The sequence below is a fragment of the Bos mutus genome, chromosome 25 (assembly GCF_027580195.1).
Source record: "Bos mutus isolate GX-2022 chromosome 25, NWIPB_WYAK_1.1, whole genome shotgun sequence".
Classification (NCBI taxonomy): domain Eukaryota; kingdom Metazoa; phylum Chordata; class Mammalia; order Artiodactyla; family Bovidae; genus Bos; species Bos mutus.
The window spans coordinates 760,558-785,696 of NC_091641.1; the positions used below are offsets into that span (position 1 = coordinate 760,558).

At 41.5% G+C, this 25,139-nt stretch overlaps 1 protein-coding gene and 1 long non-coding RNA gene across 3 annotated transcripts in view; one reads left to right on the forward strand and one right to left on the reverse strand.

The window, feature by feature from the left end:
- Positions 1–23,656, reverse strand: part of LOC138985547 (uncharacterized) — a 44,193-nt gene extending 20,537 nt beyond the window's left edge. For both annotated transcript variants that reach the window (XR_011462583.1, XR_011462584.1), the window contains exons 1-3: positions 23,338–23,656; positions 22,055–22,148; positions 19,003–19,055 (exon numbers count right to left, since the gene is read on the reverse strand). This is a non-coding gene — a long non-coding RNA (uncharacterized lncRNA). The remainder of the gene's footprint in view (positions 1–19,002; positions 19,056–22,054; positions 22,149–23,337) is intronic.
- OR2AE1 (olfactory receptor family 2 subfamily AE member 1) lies at positions 10,940–12,569 on the forward strand (the record flags this gene model as incomplete). The annotated part of the gene is made up of 1 exon (XM_005893157.2): positions 10,940–12,569. A coding segment is annotated over one exon (1,020 nt), but the record flags the coding sequence as incomplete, so codon positions are not given.
- Positions 23,657–25,139: the final 1,483 nt, after the last annotated feature.

Consider the following 25,139-nt stretch of genomic DNA (forward strand, 5'->3'; position numbering starts at 1 on the left):
AGCTGAAACTGGAAGTATTCTTTTATAATATTAAAATAGGTGGCTCGTAGAGCACTGTAATGGTTAGTTTTATGTGTCAGCCTACCTGAGTTAAGGACACCCAGAGAGCTGGTAAAACATCTCTTGGTGTAGCTGTGAGGGTGTTTCCAGAAGAGATTAACATTTGAATCCACAGACTGAGTGAAGAAGATTGCAGTCACCACTGCAGGTAGGCATCGCCCAGTCAGTTGGGACCTGAACAAAAAGTCAGAGGAAGGGCCGATTTATTCTCTGTTTTAAGCTGGGACGTTCATCTTCTTTTGCTCTTGGACATCAGTGCTCCTGGTTCCCAGACCTTCAGACGTGGACTGGGACTTACATCATCAGCCGTCTGATTCTTGGGCCTCTGGACCTCAACTGGAGCTTATGCCATCAACTGTCCTGGTTCTCAGGCTTTTGGACGTGGACAGAATTAAACCACCAGCTTTCCTGTGTTTTTACCTCTCAGCAGATTGTGGAACTTTTTGTCCTCCACGAGCACAGGAGTGGCCAATATTAGTTCTGTTTTACTGAAGAACCATGACTAATACATCCTCATATAGTTGAGTCCTGCTTTTTTTTCTAAACAGTCTGTCAATTCTTAACTGTTCCTTTTAGTCCACTCACCTTTAAAGTTACTATGTATAGTTGGATTAAAATATACCATTTTGCTAGCTGTTTTCTATTAGTTTCATTTCTTCTATTTCTTTTTTCCCTTTTCTGCCTTCTCTAGTTTTATTATTTAAAAAATAAAGTTGATTTTATCTCACTTATTTTTTGTACTTCTTTTGAAAACTTTGAGTCATGCCATAGAGTTTACAGTGTACATTTTGAAAAATCTGAATCTACCTTCCAATAGTATTATTTCATGTGAGGTGAAAGATTTGAAAACAGTGTCACCTCGATTCCCAGTCCTTGTTCCATTTCCTCATAGTTTCACTCTTAGGTATGCAGTAACCACCCAATACATTGTTACCATTAATGCTTTAAACACTTGCTTTAAACATCTTTCTTGGGTGTGCTGAAAAATGTTAAGGTGGTATGAAATGACCAAAAGGAGTAGAAAAGAGAGACAATGAAGAAATCCAGGTAACTGAAGAATCATAAGAAATTTTGGAAAGGTGTTTGTCATGGAATATCCATACTGATGACCTAGAAGGGATCGGTATTCAGGAAACCAATGGAGACTCTCAGGAAAGAGAAAATTTGAGCTCCTCTGGAGTCTGGATGCTGGGAGTCCAGCCCTTAATTCTTGGTGACCTGGGCTGCTTTCAGGGCTGAAAGAAAGAATGCAGGACATGGGTGATTCTGAAGTGGGAGACTTCCTGAGTCAGAGGGACCATGGTCCTTTGAATAAACCTGTTCTTCCTCACAGTTTTGCCGTTAACTGGTGTCATGGTGTAGACCTACAGAATGCTTATAGACAGGTCATCTCATTTTTGGTTTCTCATTCAGCATGATGCACACACTTTCAAGTCGTGCTTCTTTATCCATTGTAAAAATCTCTGGCTTTTGGTCTGAGTCTACTTTCAAACAACATGTCACTTTGTGGGTACTGAAAGGCTTTTTAGTCTTCACTCAATGAAAATTGATATTTTTGAATTTGCTTCAATTTCCACCCCCGCCCCCCCCCCCAGCCCAGAACTTCCCTGGTGGCTCAGTGGTTAAGACTCTGTGCTCCCAATGCAGGGGGCATGGGTTCAGTCCCTGGCTGGGAAACTAAGATCCTACACGCTGTGCAGTGCAGCCAAAAATAAAAATTAAAAACAAGTTTTTCCTTTCTGTTTTTTTTTTCTTTATTACTATTTTCCTGTCTTCTTTTGGTTTAATAAAATATTTTAAAGTTATACTTTATTTCAGTTATTGGATCTTTAAAGAGCTATACCTAGTTTAAAAGTAATTTTAAATTTGATACTTTGGTTAACTACTTTTCAATACAGTGGAGAAAATTATAAGCCTTTTCAATAAGTGGTTTTTAGAAAACTGGATATACACATAAAAAAGAAGAAATCAAGTCCTTATCATAGACCACACACAAAAGTCAACTAAAAATGGCTTAAGTAGTTAAATGTAAGATCCCAAAGATAAAAATTCTAGAAGAATAGAGAAAAAGCTTGAAATTGGCTTTGGCAATGACTTCTTGAATATGACCCCAAAAGCACAGGCAACAAGAGCAAAAATAAGAAAGATTATATCAAACTAAAAAGCTTCTGCACAGCAAAGGAATTAATCAACAAAATGAAAAGGCAACCTCCAGAGTGAGAGAAAATGTTTTTGAACCATAATCTGATAAAGGATTAATAACCAAAATATATAAGAAATTCCTACAACTCAAAAACAAGATTAATAAATGACCTTATTAAGGATCAGCAAAAGATCTGAAGAGACATTTTTCCAAAGAATATTTTTAAACCACAATCTGATAAAGGATTGTGCTCAGTCACTCAGTCATGTCCAATTCTTTGTGACCCCATAGACTGTAGCCCGCCAGGTAATATCAAAATATATAAGGGATTCCTACAACTCAATATCCAAAATTAAATGATCTTGTTAAGGATGGGCAAAAGATCTGAAGAGACATTTTTCTGAAGAAGACATTTCCCCAAAAACCATTTACAAGAAAAGATGCTGAACATGAACAATCATCAGGGAAATGCACATCAAAACCACAAAACTCACACTTGTTTGGATGGCTATTGTCAAGAGAATAAATGATTATGACAAACAGAGGTTCCTCAAAAAAGTAAAAATAGGACTACCATATGATCTAGGGATTCCACTTCCGACTCTATGTCCAAAGGACCTGAAATCAGTACCTCACAGATATACCTGCATTCACATGCTCACTGTAGCATTATTTACAATAGCTGAGACATGCTACTGCTGCTGCTAAGTCACTTCAGTCGTTTCCGACTCTGTGTGACCCCATGGACGGCAGCCCACCAGGCTCCGCCGTCCCTGGGATTCTCCAGGCAAGAACACTGGAGTGGGTTGCCATTTCCTTCTCCAGTGCATGAAAATGAAAAGTGAAAGTGAAGTCGCTCAGTCGTGTCCAACTCTTAGCGACCCCATGGACTGCAGCCTACCAGGCTCCTCCATCCATGGAATTTTCCAGGCAAGAGTACTGGAGTGGGGTGCCATCGCATTCTCCGGCTGAGACATGGGAGCAACCCAAATGTCCATTATCAGACAGATGGATAAAGAAAGTGTGGCATGTACATACAATGAAATATTATTCAGCCTTACAGGAAATCCTGCCATTTGTGACAGGATGTAACTTGATAAATGTTTCATATGCACTGGAAAGATGTGTATTATTCTTTGTTGAATGGGATGTTCTCAATTAGGTCTAGCTAGTGAATAGTGTCTATTATTTCTTCAAATATTTTCTCTGTCCTTTCTCCTCTCTTTCAATACTCCAATTATATATATATATTTATTAGGCCATTTGAGGTTGTCCTAAAGCTCACAGATACTCTGTTCATTAATTTTTAAATTTTTTTCCTATCTTATTTCATTTCTTGTAGTTTCTATTGCTAAGTCTTTATGCATCAATATTTCCTTTTGCAATGTCCTGTCTGCTGCTGATCCTCTGGTGTGCTTTTCATTTCTGACATTGTAGCCATCACCTCTAGAAACTCATGTGTGCACGTGCGCTTCTGTTTTATCTCCTTTAAAATATGTCTTTATTAACATATTTAATCTTTATCATTTTGAATGTATGGAATATGTTGTAATAAATTATTTAATGTGTTTGTCTTTTTTTTTTTTGGCTGTGTCCTGTGGCCTGCAGGATCTCAGTTCCCTAACCAGGGATTGAACTTGGGGCCACAGCAGTGAAAGCCTAGAATCCTAACCACTAGACCACCAGGGTTCTGTCTGATCTAATCAATATAGTCAATAGAATACTTCAAATTGTCTATTGAGTATCAGTTCTGAGTAGACTTCAAGTCACTGATTTTTATATTTATTTTGTTTAATTGCAAGCCTGGTTATTTTTTTTTTTTTATTGAATGCTAGACATTGTAAAGTTTATCTTGTGTGTTAGATATTTTTGTGTTCCTAAAAATATTCTTGAGCTTTTTTTTTGGAATGCAGTTATTGGGAATCTGATCCTTTTGGGTTTTGCTTTTGGGATTTGTTAAGTAGAACCACAACAGGGTTTAGTCTAGGTAGAATTATTCCTCACCATTGAGGCAAGGCTCTTCTGAGGATTACACCCAGTACTCCAAACGGGTTTTCCAGTTTGGCTGGTGGGAATAGGCACTATTCCTGGCCTGGATTAGGTCCAGGTCAAGGCAGTTCTTTCCCCAGCTTTGAGTGGTTGTATCTTGATGCTTCCTTATTTTAAAACTTTCTAAGAACTCACATTTTTCTTTGAATAAAATTTATTGGACTTTGGTTTTTTCCTTCCTTTCTCCTTCTTCTTCCTTCCTCCTTCCTCCCCCTCCATGTCTTTGGTTTTTCTAGCTTCCTTCCTTCCTTACCTCTCCCTCCCTCCCTTTCTCCCTACCCTCTCTTTCTTCCCCTTCCCCTCATGCTTATGTCTATCCTGGCATCTCCTACTTTGCTCTGCAATTACATCTACTGTCATACTGGATTCTTTTCAGCTCCTTAATTACATCAAGATTTTTTTTCCAACTTAAGGATTTTGTACATCTTTGACTTTATCTGGATCTCTTTTTGCCTTCAATGTTCTGGATAATCCTTATCTCAATTTAGAGACCTCAGCTTAGACGGCATTTTAAAAAGAGGCTTTCCCTGTGACCCAGGTTGCGACAGTGGTCTCCCTGTTTTACTGTACACAGTAAAGTCTTCTTTATCCTCATTTAGCAATGGATATGCATTGTTTTGTTTCTCACGCTCTCCTTCCCTACTTCTAACGTCACCCCTTCACAACCACACTTCCTGTGTAATAGTACTCCATTCCAAATCTCCGTTTTCCTTGTTCTGTCACCACCCTACCTCTCCAACCGCTGCAAGAGATAGGCACCTGTGCCAGGGAGGTCTGTCCTTTTACTGCAGGCTCTGACACAGAGCGATTGCTCCAAGGGGGTGGCCACAGGGCTAAACTGTTGAACGGATTTCTTCCCTGGAGTTTTCTTGGAGGTGGAGGAGTATTGGATTTCAAGCTAAAAGTATGGCATGAGAGCTTCCAGCTGTATGGGTACTCTCCATCTAAAAATGTCTGAGAGAATGAGATCAGAGACCCAAGCCAAGATGAAAGGTGGAAAAAGAAGGCATTGACATGATTCAAGTAATTGGCTCTAGCTGATGCAGAGATTAGTTCTACCCCATTCACTGCTGTGATCCCACAACCTTCCCTTAAGATAGTGTAAGTTTTGTTTTAATGTCACTGGCAATTGAAGAATGTGAATTAATACAAACTGTTAACCCAGCATGATATATTTATTTACTTTCTCTCGATTTCATGGGGGAAGGGAGCATGCTTGCCTGTTTCTCACTGTGCGCAATGCAGTGCTTGGGACCTAGCAGATTATCATCAAATATTGGTCAATAAATCAATACATAAATGCTATAACTACTTTAACTGGAAGGATATTAAATGCTCGTAAGAATGAGAGCACCAAGTAAATCCTTAGACAGAAGTTTCAAAGAAAGTGGTGATACAGTGAATCTACTCAAAGAATAAACAAAATAAACTCGGTGAAATAAGACATTTCAGTGTCTGAGTTGAGAAAGAGAAGCAAAGGATATCTCAATAGATCCTTTACCTCTAATGGTAACGGTAATGGAGAGGAAGAGAAGGGCATAACTGAGATGCCAGTAAATGAGGAGGAGATGTATAGCTACACCACTTTTAAAAATTCTGTATCTGAAGTCTTTCCACATGTTATACTGATGTAGTCTAAAAAACTGGAGAATGACCAACAGCAAGGATGGGAAGTGCTACTGGTAATCACACTCTCCATTCCTTACCTTTTCTCCCATGGTATGACACATGGGGAAACCCTCCACTGGGTCCTGTGGGCAACAGGGACTAGGTCTTCCTCACATTGTCTTCTCCAAAGGGTTGGATGGAAAGGGGCAAGAGAGTCGAGTTTCAAGATGGTAAAATAAACCAGGGACTCTAGGAACTGTTTCTCTCCACGGTTAACTGGCCCTTGGAGATGAAATTCCCATGTTATCTTCTGAGCCATAGTCCTCAAAATATGCCAGTCCCCTGATGCCTACAAACAAACTTCAAGCAAAGCCCTTCGGGAATGCTGATCTCATGCACGATGCAAGCCTAATTGGCACCCTGAGTAATGGTTTCCAGAGGAGATTTAGGGTGTGTCCTTTGGGTGGGAATCCCTGATTGCCATGTCCCCCATTTGCCTCTGCTGACATAGATCCTCTGGGTTTAGGGAAGTTTTATTTCTCACAGATGATGCTTCTCTTTCTTCATGATTGGCTCATGTCAGGCCAAGTCTTTCCTCCTTCTAGCTGTTATGATTCCTGCTGAGGAAACATCATGTCGTCAGGAAGGGGCTTATTCTCAAAACACTGGTGCTAAAGGCCAGATTCTTACTTCATTAAGTGGGAAAGGAGGTGTAAAGCTAAGAAGAGAGTGCCTTGAATGATCCAATAGAACATGAAATCCAAAATAGATTTTTCTTTTGACTTTGGACTCACTGATGATGACACTGGTATTAAGTATAGCTTCTTAACCAGGAAACATTAATGTAAATGGTTATGATTCAAGTGCTCATTGCTGTCTTTGGATGGAGAGGTGGCTCAAATGTTTGGGGGCAGAGAAAGCATATGCATGATTCAAAGGCTCAACTAACAGATTAAAGAAAAGTTTAGTTACTTAATTTGTGCTGATGCATGATGATGGAGTTCAAAATCTGAACACATTTTGCAAGAGCGTTCCAGAATTACATACTGTCGTGCTCCTGCTGATGCTCTGTCATTCAGAGATTTAGTGTAAACAGCAAAGACTGTGTAGACGATATCCTCTATCTATTCCTCTGTAAACGGCAGTTTTGAGAGTTATGATGGGAATCTGATGAACGTCTCAGAAAGGACCTGTTTGGATGTTCAGTAGCTAACGTGTGTGTCAGTGTGGAAGTATTCTGCACCCTCTGTTTCACTACTGTACTTGTGTTCCCCACAAGAAACTTTTACTTGAAACTAAGGCATCCTCTGGCATTGTCAGCATATTACTGGAACCCTCAAGTTACAGGCTGACGATTGGTGATTCCATGAGGAAAGCAGCCTGAGAAGGCAGAGGAAAGTCTCTTGAGGGACATAAATCAGACTAGGTAAACTATTAGTGAAGTTCCTATGGGAGGAAGAGAGGCATGAACCAGACAATGGGGAAATTTATTATGCTATGGAGATTTACAGAGAAAGATAGAAACTAATGAGGAAAGAGGGAAGTATATGGATCCCTAAGTAAAGGGAAATGTATGGATGTGCTGATGGGGCTGGAATGACCAGCGGGAATGTGGGGAACACTGGGCTCTCAGACCACAGGAAGCTGAGTTTGAAATAACAGTGGAAGGCAACAGCCCTAAAGATGCTCCTCTGCTGCATCAAATGGAGAGAGATTACTGGTCAAATTACACCCGGAAGAATACATTCAATCCCGAGTTCTTCACTCTAAAAAGTAAGTAATCTGGAATACATGAAGATCCAGGAAGATGCTTAGAGGGAAAAACACAAAGAGGGAGAGGGTGGGTATTTGGGGATCAATTTAGAGTATTTTTTTTTAAAGTTCACTTTCACTGTGGAGATTGAGCTCTTATTCTGATCAGTATTCATATGAGAATTAGGTAAAGGGCTGATTGGGAAATCTGGCTGATTAAATGTTGTGATCCTAGCTTTATCAGCCTGATTTGTAATTTTCATGCTCTCAGGTCTTCCTAGGTCATATCTTTCCTGTTTTCAAATACATAATCATGGTGAGTTGTTATGTGTCACCTTGGCACCCATGCACCTCTCTTTAAACTATACTTAATCTTCAATTGAAGAAGGCAATGGCACCCCACTCCAGTACTCTTGCCTGGAAAATCCCATGGATAGAGGAGCCTGGAAGGCTGCAGTCCATGGGGTCACTGAGGGTCGGACATGATCGAGCGACTTCACTTTCACTTTTCACTTTCATGCATTGGAGAAGGAAATGGCAACCCACTCCAGTGTTCTTGTCTGGAGAATCCCAGGGGTGGGGGAGCCTGGTGGGCTGCCGTCTATGGGGTCGCACAGAATCAGACATGACTGAAGTGACTTAGCAATCTTCAAATAAAGACAATATCAATGTACCCTTCCACCTACCTGGATACAACTAGCCCATGTACAACCAAAAAACACGTAACCCTCTCCCAAGAAGAATATATAAAACACACTAACCTTTTATCCATAAAAAAGGTGAAATTAATTTTACTCCTAATTCATACTCTCCTTTTATGTCCTGTAATTTAAATACTGAGATATGAAGCTAACCATATTAATATATCTTATGTTAGACAAAGGGATGACTGAGTGAAATAAACAGAAATATTTAGTAAATATATCTATACATAAAATATTCACATATCAATAAGTAAGAAATGCCTATATTTCAAGTTTTCATTCTGCAGCTGCTCACACAGTCATGGCTGGTTTTTCTAAATACCTTCTTTCACAACCCATTCCATATTCCTTTTGTCTTCAGTGGGTCATGGTTACTTGTTCAGTGGGAGAGCATCCCTAACCTTCACTCCTGAAGGATCTGGGCCGTTAGCAGTCTTGTCTGAATTGGGTTGTTGTGATTTTCCACTGATTTTCATCAATGGACATTTGAGTACAGAGAGCACCCTAGAAAACCTGAATTCCAGACTTGTCTCTCCTTATTCCCATGTAGTAGCACCTCGGGTTTCCCTTGCTAGTCAGGATCTATCACAACCTCTAGCAGAGTAACTTTCTTTGCTTGTTGACTCAGTGATAAGAAGAGTCCGAAGTGGCAGGGTGGCAGTCTCAGCTCTCAGTAAACGAAATTGTGTTGCCTGATGAAGGAATTCCTTCCTTTGTAACTCGCAGAGCCTAAACGTGTGAGAGTAAAAAATTTGGCAGTGGATCCCAGTTATAAATGTACAGTGGGGGACTCACTCCTACTTCCACCTCTTGATTTCTGGTCCCACGAACTGTTGCAATAGGAGAAACAGCACCATAAATTGATATAGAAATTTAGAACATATACCACATCTTAGAGGACAATGCCCCAGCAATATGAGGTGTTGTCAACTACCAGTTGCTGTAACTGAGGCTTCAGAAGTCTGTTTGGGCAGCTGTCTCAGGATGCTGGAGAGTATGGAATAGACCAATGGATTCCTTCAACATGGGCCCATCCCCACATTTCATTTGCTGTGAAATGAACTCTTTATTTGGCAGTAATAACATTACTTCATGGAATAACATTATGGTGAACAGAGCATTGTATATATCCATAGGTGGTATCTTTTGACAGCAGCGCTGTAAGAAAGGGAGGCAAATCCATATGTAAAGTGTCAACTCCAATAAGAAAAAAGTAAAGTCCCTTCAATAATGGAAGCTATCCAGTATAATCAGCCTTTCGCCAAGTGTCTGATATCACTATGGGATGACGTCATATCAGGGGCTCAGAGCGGGGTCTCTGCTGGCAGATGGGCGCTCAGTGGTGGCTAGGCTGGCCGTGGTGACTGCAAGTCCATGTTGTTGAGCCCGTGTAGAGCTCTATCCATGCTGCTATAGCAAACCTGGGAGTCCATTGGCATGAACAGCACTGAGTGAGAAAGAAGGCCGGCATCCACAGAAGAGGTTAGCCGTTGAAAGGATGACTCGTTTTGTGGGCCACAGCAGTGGATCTTTCTTCCTTGTTTTGCTGTGAATATCTGCATACTTTTGATGGTGTGCAGGACAGTTACAGGAGGCAGAAGGACGGCTTTGTTGTGTTTATTGGGGATGATGTGTCATTTAAGGAGACGTGTTAAGTATATGTTTGCCAAATATACTGAAGATGAACTCTGGAGTTTTTTAATGTGTCATCTTAGCTAGGATGAACTACATTTACTAGAATTCCCGTTGCTGTGAGTTTCTGGTTAAGGTGGACCACCCGAGAGATTCTCTGGCAGATTTAGAGGGCAGGGGGAAGCGTCTGTTGCTGCTGATGTGCTGACTCCCCTCACTGGTGTGAGGCAGCTGTGGACTGGCAGTTACTCTGCCTTCCCCTGGATCTTCCTCTAGCTTCTCCGACTCCGCGGCTAGGACTGTGCATTTAGCCTTGTTAAGCAGGCCTCCAGCTTGTGCAAGAGAAACCATGCCACCAATTCCAGAGGCAGCAATAATGACATGGGTCTCAGTCTGCCCTTGTGGGATTTATGTCACGTTTGTGGGTTCCAGTCTGACCTTGAGCTACCACACTTTTATACCCATCTTCCCTTCCTGACTGCTTGCCTCATGGAGTTCAAGTTCTAGAATCAGATAGAAAGGTGACAGCTTTACATAGACTGCTTAACCAGCTTTCACAGTCAAGTAAGGCCAAATTTCTATACAATCCATTAAATGTATATGTATGTATAAATCTCTTGGTAGTTCAGCTTTTCTGGTTAAACCCTGACTGATGTAAGAAAAGATCTGTATATATTTTTATATCATATATAAAATTTAGAGTGTATCTATAAAGTATATATACTTAAAAAGAACATATGTATATATACACATATAAATGTATATATATCTTCCTTAATGAGGAGAGACTTGTTTAGAAGTCTAGCACTAACAGAGTCTAGGTATTTTGAAATTTCAGAGGGATCATATTTGTGAGCAGAGATTTGAAGTTCTCTTATTTTAAAAAAGAGAAATTTCAATAATCAGAGCTGTAGAATAATTAGAACTAGAAAAATATTATTCTTCAAAATTCTTCTGTGGATCAGAAGAGGCTTATCGTCAGGTTGGATGAACCCCAGTATTCCTGACATCACATTTCATCTCCACTTCCTGTTTCCCAGGGGCTGAGGACGGGGAGACGTGGCAGAGGAATCAGTCCTCTCTGGCAGACTTCGTCCTGGAAGGGCTCTTTGATGACTCTCTCGCCCACCTTTTCCTTTTCTCCTTGACCACGGTGGTCTTCCTTATTGCTGTGAGTGGCAACAGCCTCACCCTTCTGCTCATCTGTGCTGACCCCCGGCTCCACACACCCATGTACCTCCTCCTCAGCCAGCTCTCCCTCATGGAGCTGATGCATGTCTCCACCACCATCCCCAAGATGGCGACCAACTACCTCTCTGGCCAGAAGTCCATCTCCTTTGTGGGCTGTGCGACCCAGCACTTCCTCTATCTGACTCTGGGCGGTGCGGAGTGTCTTCTCCTAGCTTTCATGTCCTATGACCGCTACGTTGCCATCTGTCATCCACTGCGCTACTCTGTTCTCATGAACAGAAAGGTGACGCTAATGATGGCTGCCATGTCTTGGTTGGGAGCGTCCCTGAATTCCCTAATTTACACGGCAATCTTGATGCACTTCCCTTTCTGTGGGCCTCGACAAATCCACCACTTCTACTGTGAGTTTCCAGCTGTTGTGAAGTTGGTATGTGGAGACATCTCTGTGTACGAGGCCACAGTGTACATCAGCACCCTCCTCCTCCTCCTGCTCCCCATCGTCCTGATTTCTACATCCTATGTCTTCATCCTCCACAGTGTCATTCAGATGCGTGGGAGTAAGAGAAACGCCTTCGCCACTTGCAGCTCTCACCTCACTGTGGTTTCCCTCTGGTTTGGTGCTTCCATCTTCTCATATATGAGGCCCAGGTCCCAGCGCACTCCACTGCAAGACAAAGTCAGTTCTGTGTTCTACAGCATCATCACTCCCACATTGAATCCACTGATTTATACTCTCCGGAATAAGGATGTAGCTAAGGCTCTGAGGAGGGTGCTGGGGAGAGACTGTATCATTAAAAGATTGCAAGTGCAGTTGTCCTGAGTACATTAGTGGAATTCTCATCAGCTCCTTAAATTGTTTTCTGTAAACTGCAATGATTTTTTTCAAGGGTCCGGAGCCGTGATGACTACTGCAAAATTGAAGTGGTTAACAAACATTTCCAGTATTCTCACTTGCTCTCAGGCATCGAAGCCCCATACAGTACCATCTTAGTCCATTTGGGCTGCTATAACAACAGTACCAAGGCTTGGTGACTTAGACAACAGACATTACTTCTTACAGTTTCGGAGGCTGAGACGTACAAAAATCAAGTCTTCACAGTGCTAGACACGCTTTCATTTCCTTTTGATCTCTTTTCAAATGGAATCTTGCCCAAACATGCCCCCCTGATGAGCCTATTTAAAGCAGCCTCTTCACTCTTTGTCCCCTGATCCTACCTTACGATCATACTTCCTTGATATTGCATAACATTCTATTCTTACTGTCTGCTTCCTAGAGTGAAATTTTCAAAAGGGTAAGGAGTTTTACTTTGTTTTCTGTTGTCTCACCAATGCCAAGAAAAGAGTCTGACATGAAATAAGTACTCAATAAACTACTTGTTTATGGGTTAATAAATGAAAGGGACCTAGATTGTCTTACTAGCTCATGTGACATGAAAGATAGCCACATATTACTCCCATGTAGATGCAGAGACTTGACATCTCAGTGAACTTTCCTGGAGTCTAGTGGGCTGAGGGATGCCAAAGCCACAGCCAAATACCTAGATCTTGCTTTTCCTACTAGTTATTCAGTCCCGGGACCATCTTCAGAAGAAAAGTACTTAACACTTGAGAGCAAAGTTATGCTTTCTTTGACGCTAAGTATTTTCTCTTTGAGAAATAGCTTTTCAGCATTCTATAATAAGACGAGCTGCCCGTCATGAGTAGAGTGCTATGTTATACACAAAGCCCTAAGGCTGGATTTGTGTTGTAACACTCCAATATCAAGTAGAGAGAATTTTCAGAGGAATGATGCCTGGGTTATTCCTGAAGGCACAAGGGTCTGATATAAGCAGCTAGCTCACAATCCTAGTTACAGAGAGTGGCTGTTCTTCTGCTACGCCCACCCCCACTCTCTACACACATACACGTACAACTACGACCTTGTCCAGAATGCTATAGGCTTATCTGGGAATGAAACAATCTGAGCTAAGTTGATGGATGGTTATTCATGTAATGCTAACATCTGCCAAAGGTAAATAGTATAGTGCGTTATGACCCCACCTTGAGAAGAGTTACTGTTGTTCACTGTTGTTCAGTTGCTTAGTCGTGTCCAGCTCTTTGCGACCCCGCAAACTGCAGCACGCCAGGCTTCCCTGTCCTTCACATCTCCTGGAGTTTGCTCAGACTCATGTCCATTGAGTTGATGATGCCACCTAACTCTATAATTGTAATTATTCTTGATATATTCTAGATATTAACCCTTTGTCTTATACAGGGCTTACAAATATCTCTGTCATTCCATTGGTTGCCTTTTACTCTGTTGATTGTGTCATTTGATGGACATGTTTTAAAATTTTGATATATTCCCATTTATTCATTTTTATTTTTGTTGCCTGGGATTTCTGTGTCATATCCAAGAAAACACTGTAAATGCAATGTCATGAAATTTTCTCTCTGTGCTTTCTTCTAAGAGTTTTGTAGTTTTAGCTTTTACATTAGGTTTTTGATATATTTCCAGTTAAATTTTGAAAATGGTGTAAGGTAAGGGTCCAACTTTTTTCCACTTACTATAGAAATCAAATAGAATAAAATACTTAGGAATTAACTTATCCAAGAAAGTGAAAGATCTGTACACTGAAAACTACCAAACACTGCTGAAAGAAGGTAAAGGTATGTAAATAAATGGAAAGATATCCTATGTTTATGAATTGGAAATATTTAAATTGTTAAGACCTCTTTATTACCCAAACTGATCTACAGAGCCAAGGCAAAACCTACCAAAATCTCGATGGCATTTTGTCTTCAAAAAAAGAAATATCCTAAAATTTATATGGAATCAAGGGACCTCAAATAGCCAATACAATCCTGGAAAAGACTAAAATTAGAAAACTCACACTTACTGATTTCAAAACTTACTACAAATTTATAGTAATCAAAAAAGTGTGATACTACCATATATAGGGATGTATAGACCAATGGAATGGAATAGACACCTCAGAAAAAGACCCTCGTATATACAATGAGATTATTATCATTGAGGATACTAAGATCATTCAATGGGAAAAGGACAATCTTTTCAATAACTGTGCTGTGAAAACTGGTTATCCACAAGCAAAAGCATAAAGCTAGACCCTTACACTATACAAAGCATTAAGTGAAAATGTATCAAATATCCAAATGTAAGAACTAAAACTATTAAACTATTATTTTCTTCTTAGAAGAAAACATAAGGGGAAAGCTTCAAGATAAGAGGTTAACATCCAGAATACACAAAAATGACTACAATTCGAAGACAATCACAATAACCTAATCATGGGCAAAGGACTTGAAAAGACATTTTTCCAAACAAGTTGTACAAATGGACAACAAGTACATGAAAGGATGCTCAGCCTCACAGATCATTTGATGTATAATTTACGAAAATCATCTCAAACAGGATTAATGGCTTGAAAGTAAGACCTGAAACCACAAAACTCCTGGAAGAAAACATAAGGGACAAGGTCCTTGACATCAGTCTTGACAATATTTTTTAGATACGGCACCAAAAGCAAAAAGAACAAGAGCAAAAAGAAACAAGTGGGACCATGTTAAACTAAAAAGCAAAAGATTTTCACAGCAAGTGAAGTGAAGTGAAGTGAAGTGAAAGTCGCTCAGTCATGTCTAACTCTTTGCGACCCCATAGTCCATGGAATTCTCCAGGCCATACTGGAGTGGGTAGACTTTCCCTTCTCCAGGGGATCTGCCCAACCCAGGGATCGAACCCAGGTCTCCCACATTGCAGGCGGATTCTTTACCAGCTGAGCCACAAGGGAGGTCCAAGAATATAGGTGTGGGTAGCCTGTCCCTTCTCCAGCAGATCTTTCCAACCCAGGAATTGAACTGGGGTTTCCTACATTGCAGGCAGATTCTTTACCAACTGAGCTATCAGGGAAGCCCTTCACAGAAAGGGAAATCATCAAAAAATGTAAAGTCAACCTGGAAAATGGGGGAAATATTTACAAATCATTTACCTGATATGGGCTTAATATCCAAAATATATCAGAAACCCACACAACTCAATAGCCAAAACACACACACATGTATAATACCGTATAAGAAACGAATCGCCAGTCCAGGTTCAATGCAGGATACAGGAAGCTTGGGGCTGGTGCACTGGGATGACCTAGAGGGATGGTATGGGGAGGGAGGTGGGAGGGGGGTTCAGGATGGGGAACACGTGTACACCCGTGGCAGATGCATGTTGATGTATGGCAAAACCAATACAATATTGTAAAGTAAAAAAAAATAATAGTAATAATGCTGCTGCTAAGTCACTTCAGTCGTGTCGAACTCTGTGTGACCCCATAGATGGCAGCCCACCAGGCTCCCCTGTCCCTGGGATTCTCCAGGCAAGAACACTGGAGTGGGTTGCCATTTCCTTCTCAATGCATGAAAATGAAAAGTGAAAGTGAAGTCGCTCAGTCGTGCCCAACCCTCAGCGACCCCATGGACTGCAGCCCACCAGGCTCTTCTGTCCATGAGGTTCTCCAGGCAAGAGTACTGGAGTGGGGTGCCATTGCCTTCTCCAAATAGTAATAATAAAAAAAAAAAGATAAATAAATAAAAATCTAAGAAACTTAAAAAAAAATAGGCTGAAGAATTGAAAAGACTTTTTCCAAAGAAGACACACAAATGGCCAACAGGAATATGAAAATGTGCTCAATATCCCTAATCATCAGGGAAATGCAAGTCAAAACCACAGTGTGGTATCACCTCACACCTGTGAGAGTGGCTTTTCTCAAAAAGAACACAGATAATTGCTGAAGAGGATCTGGAAAAAAGAGAATCCTTGTGCCCTGTTGTTGTTGTTGTTGTTTAGTCACTAAGTTGAATCTGACTCTTTCAACCCCATGGACTGCAGCATGCCAGGCTTCCCTATCCCCTGGAGTTTGCTCAAACTCATGTCCATTGAGTTGGTGATGCCATCCAACCATCTCTTCCTCTGCTGCCTCCTTCTCCTCCTGCCCTCAATCTTTCCCAGCATCAGGATCTTGGGAATGTAAATTGGTAGTTACTATTGAAAAAATATTCAGGTTCCTCAATAATTAAAAACAGAACCATATTATGATCTAGGAATTCCAGTTCTGGGTAGAAATTCAAGTACATGAAATCTCTGTCTTGAAAAGTTATCTCCCCCCCCTGTTCACTGCAGTATTATTAATAGTAGTCAAGATATGGAAACAGCCTCAGTGTCTGTCTATGGATGAATGGATAAAGAAAAGGTGGCATGTATATACAATGGGATATTAGTTCTATAAAAAATAAAGAGTTCTTGTCATTTGTGACAACGTGGCTGGACCTTGAGGGCATTGTGCTAAGTGAAATAAGTCAGAGAAAGACAAATACTCTACGATATCACTTGTGTGTAGGATCAAAAAACCCTCCACTTTTAGATACAGAAAATGGATTAGTGATTGCCAGAGCTGGGGCTAGGGGTGGGGGAAACAGGAAAAGGTGATCAAAATGTAAAAATTTCCAGTAGTAAGATAAATTAGTTTGAAGGGTATAATATACAACATGGTGACTACAGTTAACAGTATGAATTGTATATTTGAAAGTTGCCAAGAGATTACATCTTTTTCTTATAAAAGGACTAAATTAAAATAAAAGTTCAGTAAAAGAAAAAGCTATAACTACTTGAGGTAAATTAACAAAACTCATTTTGGTAATCATTTTGGAATATATACATACATTGAATCATTGTCTTGTACACCTTGAACTAACACAATGTCAAATGTCATTCACATCTTAACAGCAGTAGGAGAAATGAGTCTCACTCTTTAATAAAGACAAACAAAAGCCATGATGAGACACCACATCATGCTCATTAAGATGGCTATTACTAAAACAGCAGAGACGAGCAACTGTTGGCAAACACGTGGAGAAACTGGAGAGCTTGTGCGTTGTTGGCGGAACATAAAATGGTGCAGCCACTCAATAAAAGATTAAAAAAAGAAAGACAGTTACAGCAATTTTTTTTCTGGGTGTGTGGCCAAAAGAACTGAAAGCAGGATCTCAAGGTAGTATTTGTACACCCTGGTTCACAGCAGCATAATTCACAAGAGCCCCAAAGTGGAAGCAATTCAAGGGTTCCTTGATGAATGAATGGATTAACAAATGTGGCAAATATATATACAACGGAATCTTATTCATCCTTGAAGAGGAAGGAAATTCTGACACGTACTACAGTATGGATGAAACTTGAGGACATTATTCTATGAGAACTAAGCCATTCATTAAAATACAAACGCCTAGAAGAGTCAAGTTCAGAGATGGAACCTAAAATGACGAATGCCTGGTGATGGGAAATAGTTTCACAGGTGTAGAGGTGTAGTTTGGGAAGATAAAAAGAGTTTTGGAGATTTGTTGCACACAATATGAAAGTACTTAATACTACTGAACTATATATTTTGAAACAGTAAACATGGTAAGTTTTATGTTATGGGTATTTTATCTCAATTTAAAAAAATTATGTAAAAACTTTTTACATAATTGGATTGAACTGTACCCTGTATTCAAGCCTGGATTGAATACAGGGTACTCTCATCATTAATGATTTTTTTTTTTTGAAAACGATATATATATATTTTTTACTTTACAATATTGTATTGGTTTTGCCATACATCAACATGAAAGGTATAATCCCCAAACCTACCACAAACATACATTTTAATGGGAAAAAAAAAAACATTAGAAACATTTCCAAAACTAAAGATACAAAGCTCACAATTACTGCTACCACTAAGCATTGTATTAAAGAATGCTGCCAATACATTAGGAAAGAGTTAAGTTATCTTGAGCAGAAAGAATCTTTACACTATTTTCTCTACCTTGCTGCTGCTGCTGCTAAGTCGCTTCAGTTGTGTCTGATTCTGTGTGACCCCATAGACGGCAGCCCACCAGGCTCCCCCGTCCCTGGGATTCTCCAGGCAAGAACACTGGAGTGGGTTGCCATTTCCTTCTCCAATGCATGAAAGTGAAAAATGAAAGTGAAGTCGCTCAGTCGTGTCCGACTCTTATCCATCCCATGGACTGCAGCCTACCAGGCTCCTCCATCCATGGGATTTTCCAGGCAAGAGTGCTGGAGTGGGGTGCCATTGCCTTCTCCATGGTAACTCTCTTCTGCTCTCACCAAACCTCCATCAGCTGTAAAAGGGACCAGCCACTGCAATCAGCTGGGGCCACTCTATAAAATCAAGTCTATCAGCCCACTGGAAACACTCTGGGTTAGAAATATCCCACATCTCTTCAAAGTCAGAAGGATAGAGTTGTTAAAGCAATACTTCTATACACTTAGATTGAAAAGTTTTGACTTAAAAACAACAAAAACCAGAGAAATGTTTTAAAAGCTGATCAGAAATGGTTTCCTTTTCTTGTCATGCATTACCCCTAGTCCTTCTTTGAAAAGGATATATTAAATCCAAAGTTTAAATAAAGGAATTTTGGCTTTCAGTTAAAAGTGAATAATGTGGGAAAGGGTAAAAAATGCACTTGTAAGCACATATTAGAATGTTCTAGAATAATGCATTTTATGCAATTATAGGTTCCCCAAGGAAGGAAAAATGGAGAAGGGGAGAAAGCAAGATACTGGGCATAAAGTGATGCTAGGAGTCTCTGGGCCGCAAAGCCTGGAGCAAAGTGATGACCTGAAGCTCCCCAGGCCTGACTCAGACTACAGAGCTGGATACCTGGTGACATCTTCCTCATAGAAAGAATAAGCTTCCAAAGCTTTGCAACAGATGGCTTTATCTCAAGAGCTATGGACTGAGATTGTCCTCCATGCCACAGAAGGACAGGATCCTCATCATAACAAGTCTATCCAATGGAAATTTCCAGAATACTTACCCCCTTGTTTTCCCATACTTTTTAAAACATTGATTGTCAAAATCCCAAATATCCTGAAAGAGAAAAAAATTAGGTTATTAGTTTAAACGTACTGAAGTGAAGTGAAGTGAAGTGAAGTGAAGTCGCTCAGTCGTGTCCGACTCTTATCCATCCCATGGACTGCAGCCTACCAGGCTCTTCCGTCCATGGGATTTTCCAGGCAAGAGTACTGGAGTGGGGTGCCATTGCCTTCTCCAAATGTACTGAACACTACCACAAATTGGGATAAAAATGACTTGAATCCCGTGAAATCAGGCTTACTATTTTCCACTGGCAAATGCAAGGAAACTCTTACTCCTAAGAGATATCTTAGGGTAGAGGAGACAAAAATAGAGGAGATATTTGAAACAGAGAATTTAAAAATCACTCAAATTTTCTGTGAGTAGTGTAGATACTAACCACCTACCCTTGTCAATGAATACTAATTACTGCTTGTCTTTCTGAAGGCTTTTTCTTGTACACAAGTTCATAACCCTCTAATTCTCCATGGACATGTGAGAAAACTGAAGCTGAGGGAAGAGTTTCCTATACATACTTTCATCTCCAAGCTAAGCAGCCTTTTCATTTATCTAATGAGTCCTTTCTAGAATTCTAGCAGAATTAGTAAGATAAAGTGCCAATAATCTCTAGTGTCTAGCAGATTTAAAAGCATCTAGAGCGTATGTTGCGGAGACGGCAACGGCACCTCCCTCCAGCAGTCTTGCCTGGAAAATCCCATGGACCGAAGAGCCTGGTGGGCCGCAGTCCCTGGGGTCGCTAAGAGTCAGACAAGACTCAGCAACTTCACTTTCACTTTTCATTTTCATGCATTGGAGAAGGAAATGGCAACCCACTCCAGTGTTCTTGCCTGGAGAATCCCGGGGGTGGGGGAGCCTGGTGGGCTGCCGTCTATGGGGTCGCACAGAGTCAGACATGACTGAAGCGACTTAGCAGCAGCAGCAGCAGAGCATATGTTGAGTCGATGGACATCTAGGTTGCTTACAGAAGTGAGAACTCAGGGCACGTGTTTTCATTGCTTTGTCCTTTGTCCTGTGTGTGGTTGTGGCATCTCCCCATCTTTTCCATGTTGAGCTGGAAAACTAGAAAGCGAGTCCACTTTGAAATTCATTCATTCACTCTCTCTCTTTATCACTCAACATATGCTCTCGGTTCAAGAGAGAGAGTGAATGAATGAATTTCAAAGTGGACTCGCTTTCTAGTTTTCCAGCTCAACGTGGAAAAGATGGGGAGATGCCACAACCACACACAGGACAAAGGACAAAGGACAGTGCAATGAAAACACATGCCCTGAGTTCTCACTTCTGTGAGCAGCCTAGATGTCCATCAGTAGACGAATGGATAAGAAAGCTGTGGTGCATATACACATTGGAATATTACTCAGTCATTAAAAAGAATACATTTGAATCAGTTCTAATGAGGTGGATGAAACTGGAGTCTATTGTATAGAACAGTCTTTTGGACTCTGTGGGAGAGGGCGAGGGTGGGATGATTTGGGAGAATGGCATTGAAACATGTATATTATCATATGTGAAACGGATCACCAGTCCAGGTTCGGTGCATGAGACAGGGTGCTCGGGGCTGGTGCACTGGGATGACCCAGAGGGATGGGACGGAGAGGGAGGTGGGGGGCGTCCAGGATGGGGAACACATGTACACCGTGGAGGATTCATGTCAATGTACGGCAAAACCACTACAATATTGTAAAGTAATTAGCCTCCAATTAAAATAAATAAATTTATATTTAAAAGAATCAAAAATATAAAGTAGAAAGTGAAAAATAAAAAAACCCCAAAACAAAACTTCCTGTAGCTAAGTTTATGCTGTGATATCTGATGGTTTAACTATGCAAAAAAAAAAGTTTCAGAAATGTGGGTTTGGGGTGCATCTACTAAAGAAGTTTGTCTGGGAAAGGTGGAGAGGAAATTATGACTTCTTCAGAGGGAAAGAAGGTTCAGGAAGTTCTGAGGCAGTAATGAGACAGTGAAGAGCTCAGTTGGGAGAATCAGGATCTGAGAAATAAGCCTCGTGTCTGTGGGACAGGAAATCTGAGACAGAGAGCAGCCTGCACACAGGGCTCTGCCTCTGAACATCTGGACACAGCTCACAACCTTCAGTTCAGGGGCTGGGCCCTGGGGGAGGCATCAGAGCTGGATGAATATCAAGGCTTGGTTAGAATTCACAGTCCATTTGCCACCTGGTACATTCCTTTCAGTTAAAATTTTAATAATTTTGCCAAATCACGTCCTTTCTAGTGATTTTATATAAGTGATTCTGCCTTATTTTTTAAAACCAATTTATTTAGTAGATAAATATCTGAAGTCGAAGACAGCCATCATCTTGTCTCTGTTAGATGCTCACTCACTCACTCTGCAAAGACCCACACAAGAGGTGCCTGCTTTGAAGGCACAGAAGTACAGCAGGAAGTTCTTGTTTCAGCTCTCAAATCCCCTCAGTGGTCACCAGTTACAAGAGGTGTATGGAAATAACTGCTGGTGTTAGCAGTTCTTGAGGGAATACACGTATGTGCCAATTACTCAAGGGTGAGTATGAGGGTTGTCTTAGAAAGTGAAGTTTCCAATCAATCCAGAAGGAATTTTTAAAAAGGGGAACCCACAGCATATGCTGGCAACAGAAAAGTCTGACTCCAGTGTACTCAGCTTAACGAGTCATGACTGGGCACCCCCCTCATTCTTTTCTCCTAAGGGGGATTGTGCCTTCCTGAGAATCTGAATCTGGCAGAAAGAAAACCCTCTTCACAACACTCACAAAATGGAAATCAAGTCCTGTGCTGAATCAGAGAACTCAGCTGTCTGGGGAGGCAAACCTGAAGTGCTTAGCAGTTGGCAGTGGGGCCATGGGATAACCTTGGCCACGTGTTGAGTAGAGCCTATGATGCCATTTCTAGGGAGCTTGAAACCTCATACCTTCTTCCTAAGAAGGGGTATTTTTATTATGGAACTCACCTGAGATTTGCAACCATAAGAAGCAAAGCTGGAGCTCAAATAGCACGCACCTTTTTGTAGGACAGAATATTTCCAAAATAAGGCAGAGGTTTTGGTCCAGGAATCCCCAGCTTCTTAAAAAATCCATGTGAATAAGTCCAGCATCTATAAAGTGAAACAGAAAACCAGGTCACAGGAATTGTGGACTATTGGTGCTGGAGCTGCCAGTCGCTGATTCAGAACTGGAACTGTCAACTTAGGGAGGTAACATGTAGGCAATAAATAAGATCAGCAACTCCAAAACTGATATTACATTCACTCATCACCTCCTTTCCCACCTCTACTGTGAGACTCACAGAAAGTGATGATGATTAGTTAAAAGCAGCTGAAGTCTTCATGGGACCAATCCTAAAATGGATACTTGATAAATGTTTCCAATTTGAGTGGTCCTGAGAGGTTCAGGCAGGAATCCTTCCAGGGAATTACTCATGTTTATGAGTAAAGAATCCGCCTGCCATGTGGGAGACCTGGGTTTGATCCATGGGTTGGGAGGATCTGTTGGCCCAGGGCATGGCAACCCACTCCAGGATTCTTGCCTGGAGAATCCCTATGGACAGAAGAGCCTGGCGGGCTGCAGTCCACAGGGTTTCAGAGTCAGACATGACTGAGTGACTAAGCGTGCACGCACTTGAGACATCACTTTGCCAATAAAAGTCCATGTAGTCAAAGCTATGGTTTTTCCAGTAGTCATGTATGGATGTGAGACTTGGACCATAAAGAAGCCGAGTGCCAAAGAACTGATGCTTTCGAACTGTGGTGTTGGAGAAGACTCTTGAGAGTCCCTTGGACAGCAAGGAGATCAAACCAGTCAATCCTAAAAGAAATCAACCCTGAATATTCATTGGAAGGACTGATGTTGAAGCTGAAGCTCCAATACTTTGGCCACGTGATGGTAAGAGTTGACTCGCTGGAAAAGACTCTCATGGTGGGAAAGATTGAGGGAAGGAGGAGAAGAGGGAGAAAGGATGAAACGGTTGGATGGCATCACTGACTCATTGGACATGAGTTTGAGCAAACTCAGATAGTGAAGGACAGGGAAGCCTGGCGTGCTGCAGTTCATGGGGTTGCAAAGAGTCAGACACGACTTAGAGATTGAACAAAAACATGTATTACTTGACTCATGATTTTGAGATTCTCATTCTAGGTAGAAAGGGGAAATATTTTTGGTAGTTTCTAAAGCTTTAATAACATCCTATCTGTTAACTTTGATCTTCATAACAGACAGGGAAAGGGAGGCCTGATTACCACCCCAAGTCCAAGATTACAGAGGAGAGGAGTCTGAACAGTTACTCACAAATAGAGGAGCACCAGACTGGTAACCAGGAGAACCCAGGATTCCGTGGAAAAGTATGGGATTAGGTCCATGGCAACTTCTTGCTGAGATCCTCTCCTCTGAGTTTCCTTTCAGCTGTGTGTGCTATTCTTTGCAGGCCTTTGAATGTGGAGCTTCCTTTCCTGGATAGCGGAGACTCAGTGAAGCTGGGAGGTTTAAGCGCTGAGAAGGGGGTGGGGCTGGAGCTGCAGCCAGTAGAAGGGCCACCTGGGCTCCACCTGCAGGAGCCCTCTCTGCTTTTACAGGTGGCGGAGCATCACAGACACTCATTTGACTTTGTGTTCTGTGGGAATTCAATAACAACTCAATCAGTGTCATCAGTAAGCCCAACCATTACAGAAACTCTCATAAAACTGTTGGCCATGTCTCCTCTAAATTATTCTTATGTTCATAATTTGTGCTCAGTTACCCTGTGCTCATGCTTTAAAATACTTGAAATTCTTCCAGTGAGCTAGGTCTAAAGATCTTTGCTCATGCAGCTCCCCCTTCCTAGAAATGCCTCCCCTTTTTCATAAGTCCCCTGCTCATCCTTCAAATCCCAGTGCAGACAGAATCCCCTGTTTTAGATTTTCCTGACCAACTCCACTGAACAGATATAACCCCTTCCTCTCCTGGCAAACTGCTGTCCTCTGCACACAATTCTGTTATCTCCAGCACCATTGCTGGATTCCTCACCTAGTTCCCCTGCCACATTTATATAATGGACAGAGTGTAGGTATTTGTCACCATCGTGTCCCTGGGTTTCCCTGGTGGCTAAGATGGCAAAGAATCTACCCACAATGCAGGAGACCCAGGCTTTATCCCTGGGTTGGGAAAGATACCTTGGAGTAGGAAATGGCAACCCACTCCAGTATTCTTGCCCGGAGAATTCCATGGACAGAGGAGCCTGGTGGGCTACTCAGTCACATGACTGAGTGACTAACACGACACACTTGTCCCTGGCACCAAGAGAGTGCTTCTGGCACCAAGACAGTGCTTCCTGCCAAGGGGGAATGAGAAAGGTTGTTGGACTTGAGTTGGTGGAGGTAAGACCACTGGGTGGCTGCATGTCTTTTTCAAGTGGTTCTTTGGCGACCACACCATCTTCTTGAATTGTTAACACAATCAGAGGGCCTGGCTGGGCCTTTGGTCACTGTCCCTGTACATTTAGGAGGATCCATCAGGATTCCGTTGATGAGAGGGCTCCTGAAGGAGACACAGGACATGGAGGAGATGGTGATGGCGGCACCAGTGGTATCAATTCAGGCTGATTTCTGTCCTGCCCTCAGAGGGGTCTGCAGTAGACAGCGTGTTACACGGATTCTAGACCAAATAACGGTTGCCTCTCTCTCTGAAAAGGCTGCAAGTCCAAGATCAATGGGTGTAAAGAGGAGAAAGCAGCCTGATCATCATGTGGACTCCACCTCTCTATCCACAAGTGATGTGGCACATACAGGACTCCAGAAAGATGGCATGAAGCTTTTCTATGGGGCAAAGCAGGGTCAGAGCAGATGGCTTCCTGCTTTGTGACAAATAGGGACCATATAATGGGGCATGAGGACATGGCAAGGAGGAGGATTATATTAGAAGTCGGTAATCTGTCAGCCTTCACTCCATTCCTGATGAGAGAAGCCCAAGGATTGAGGGTCTGGAAACTACATGGCCTTATTGTCATTACTCTGACCCCATATGTCCTGGGACTTCTTGGACTGAGAAATCATGAATTATGTGAAAAACTAAATCTAAAAGATTCTTAAACTTAACAGAAACACAAGACATTTAAG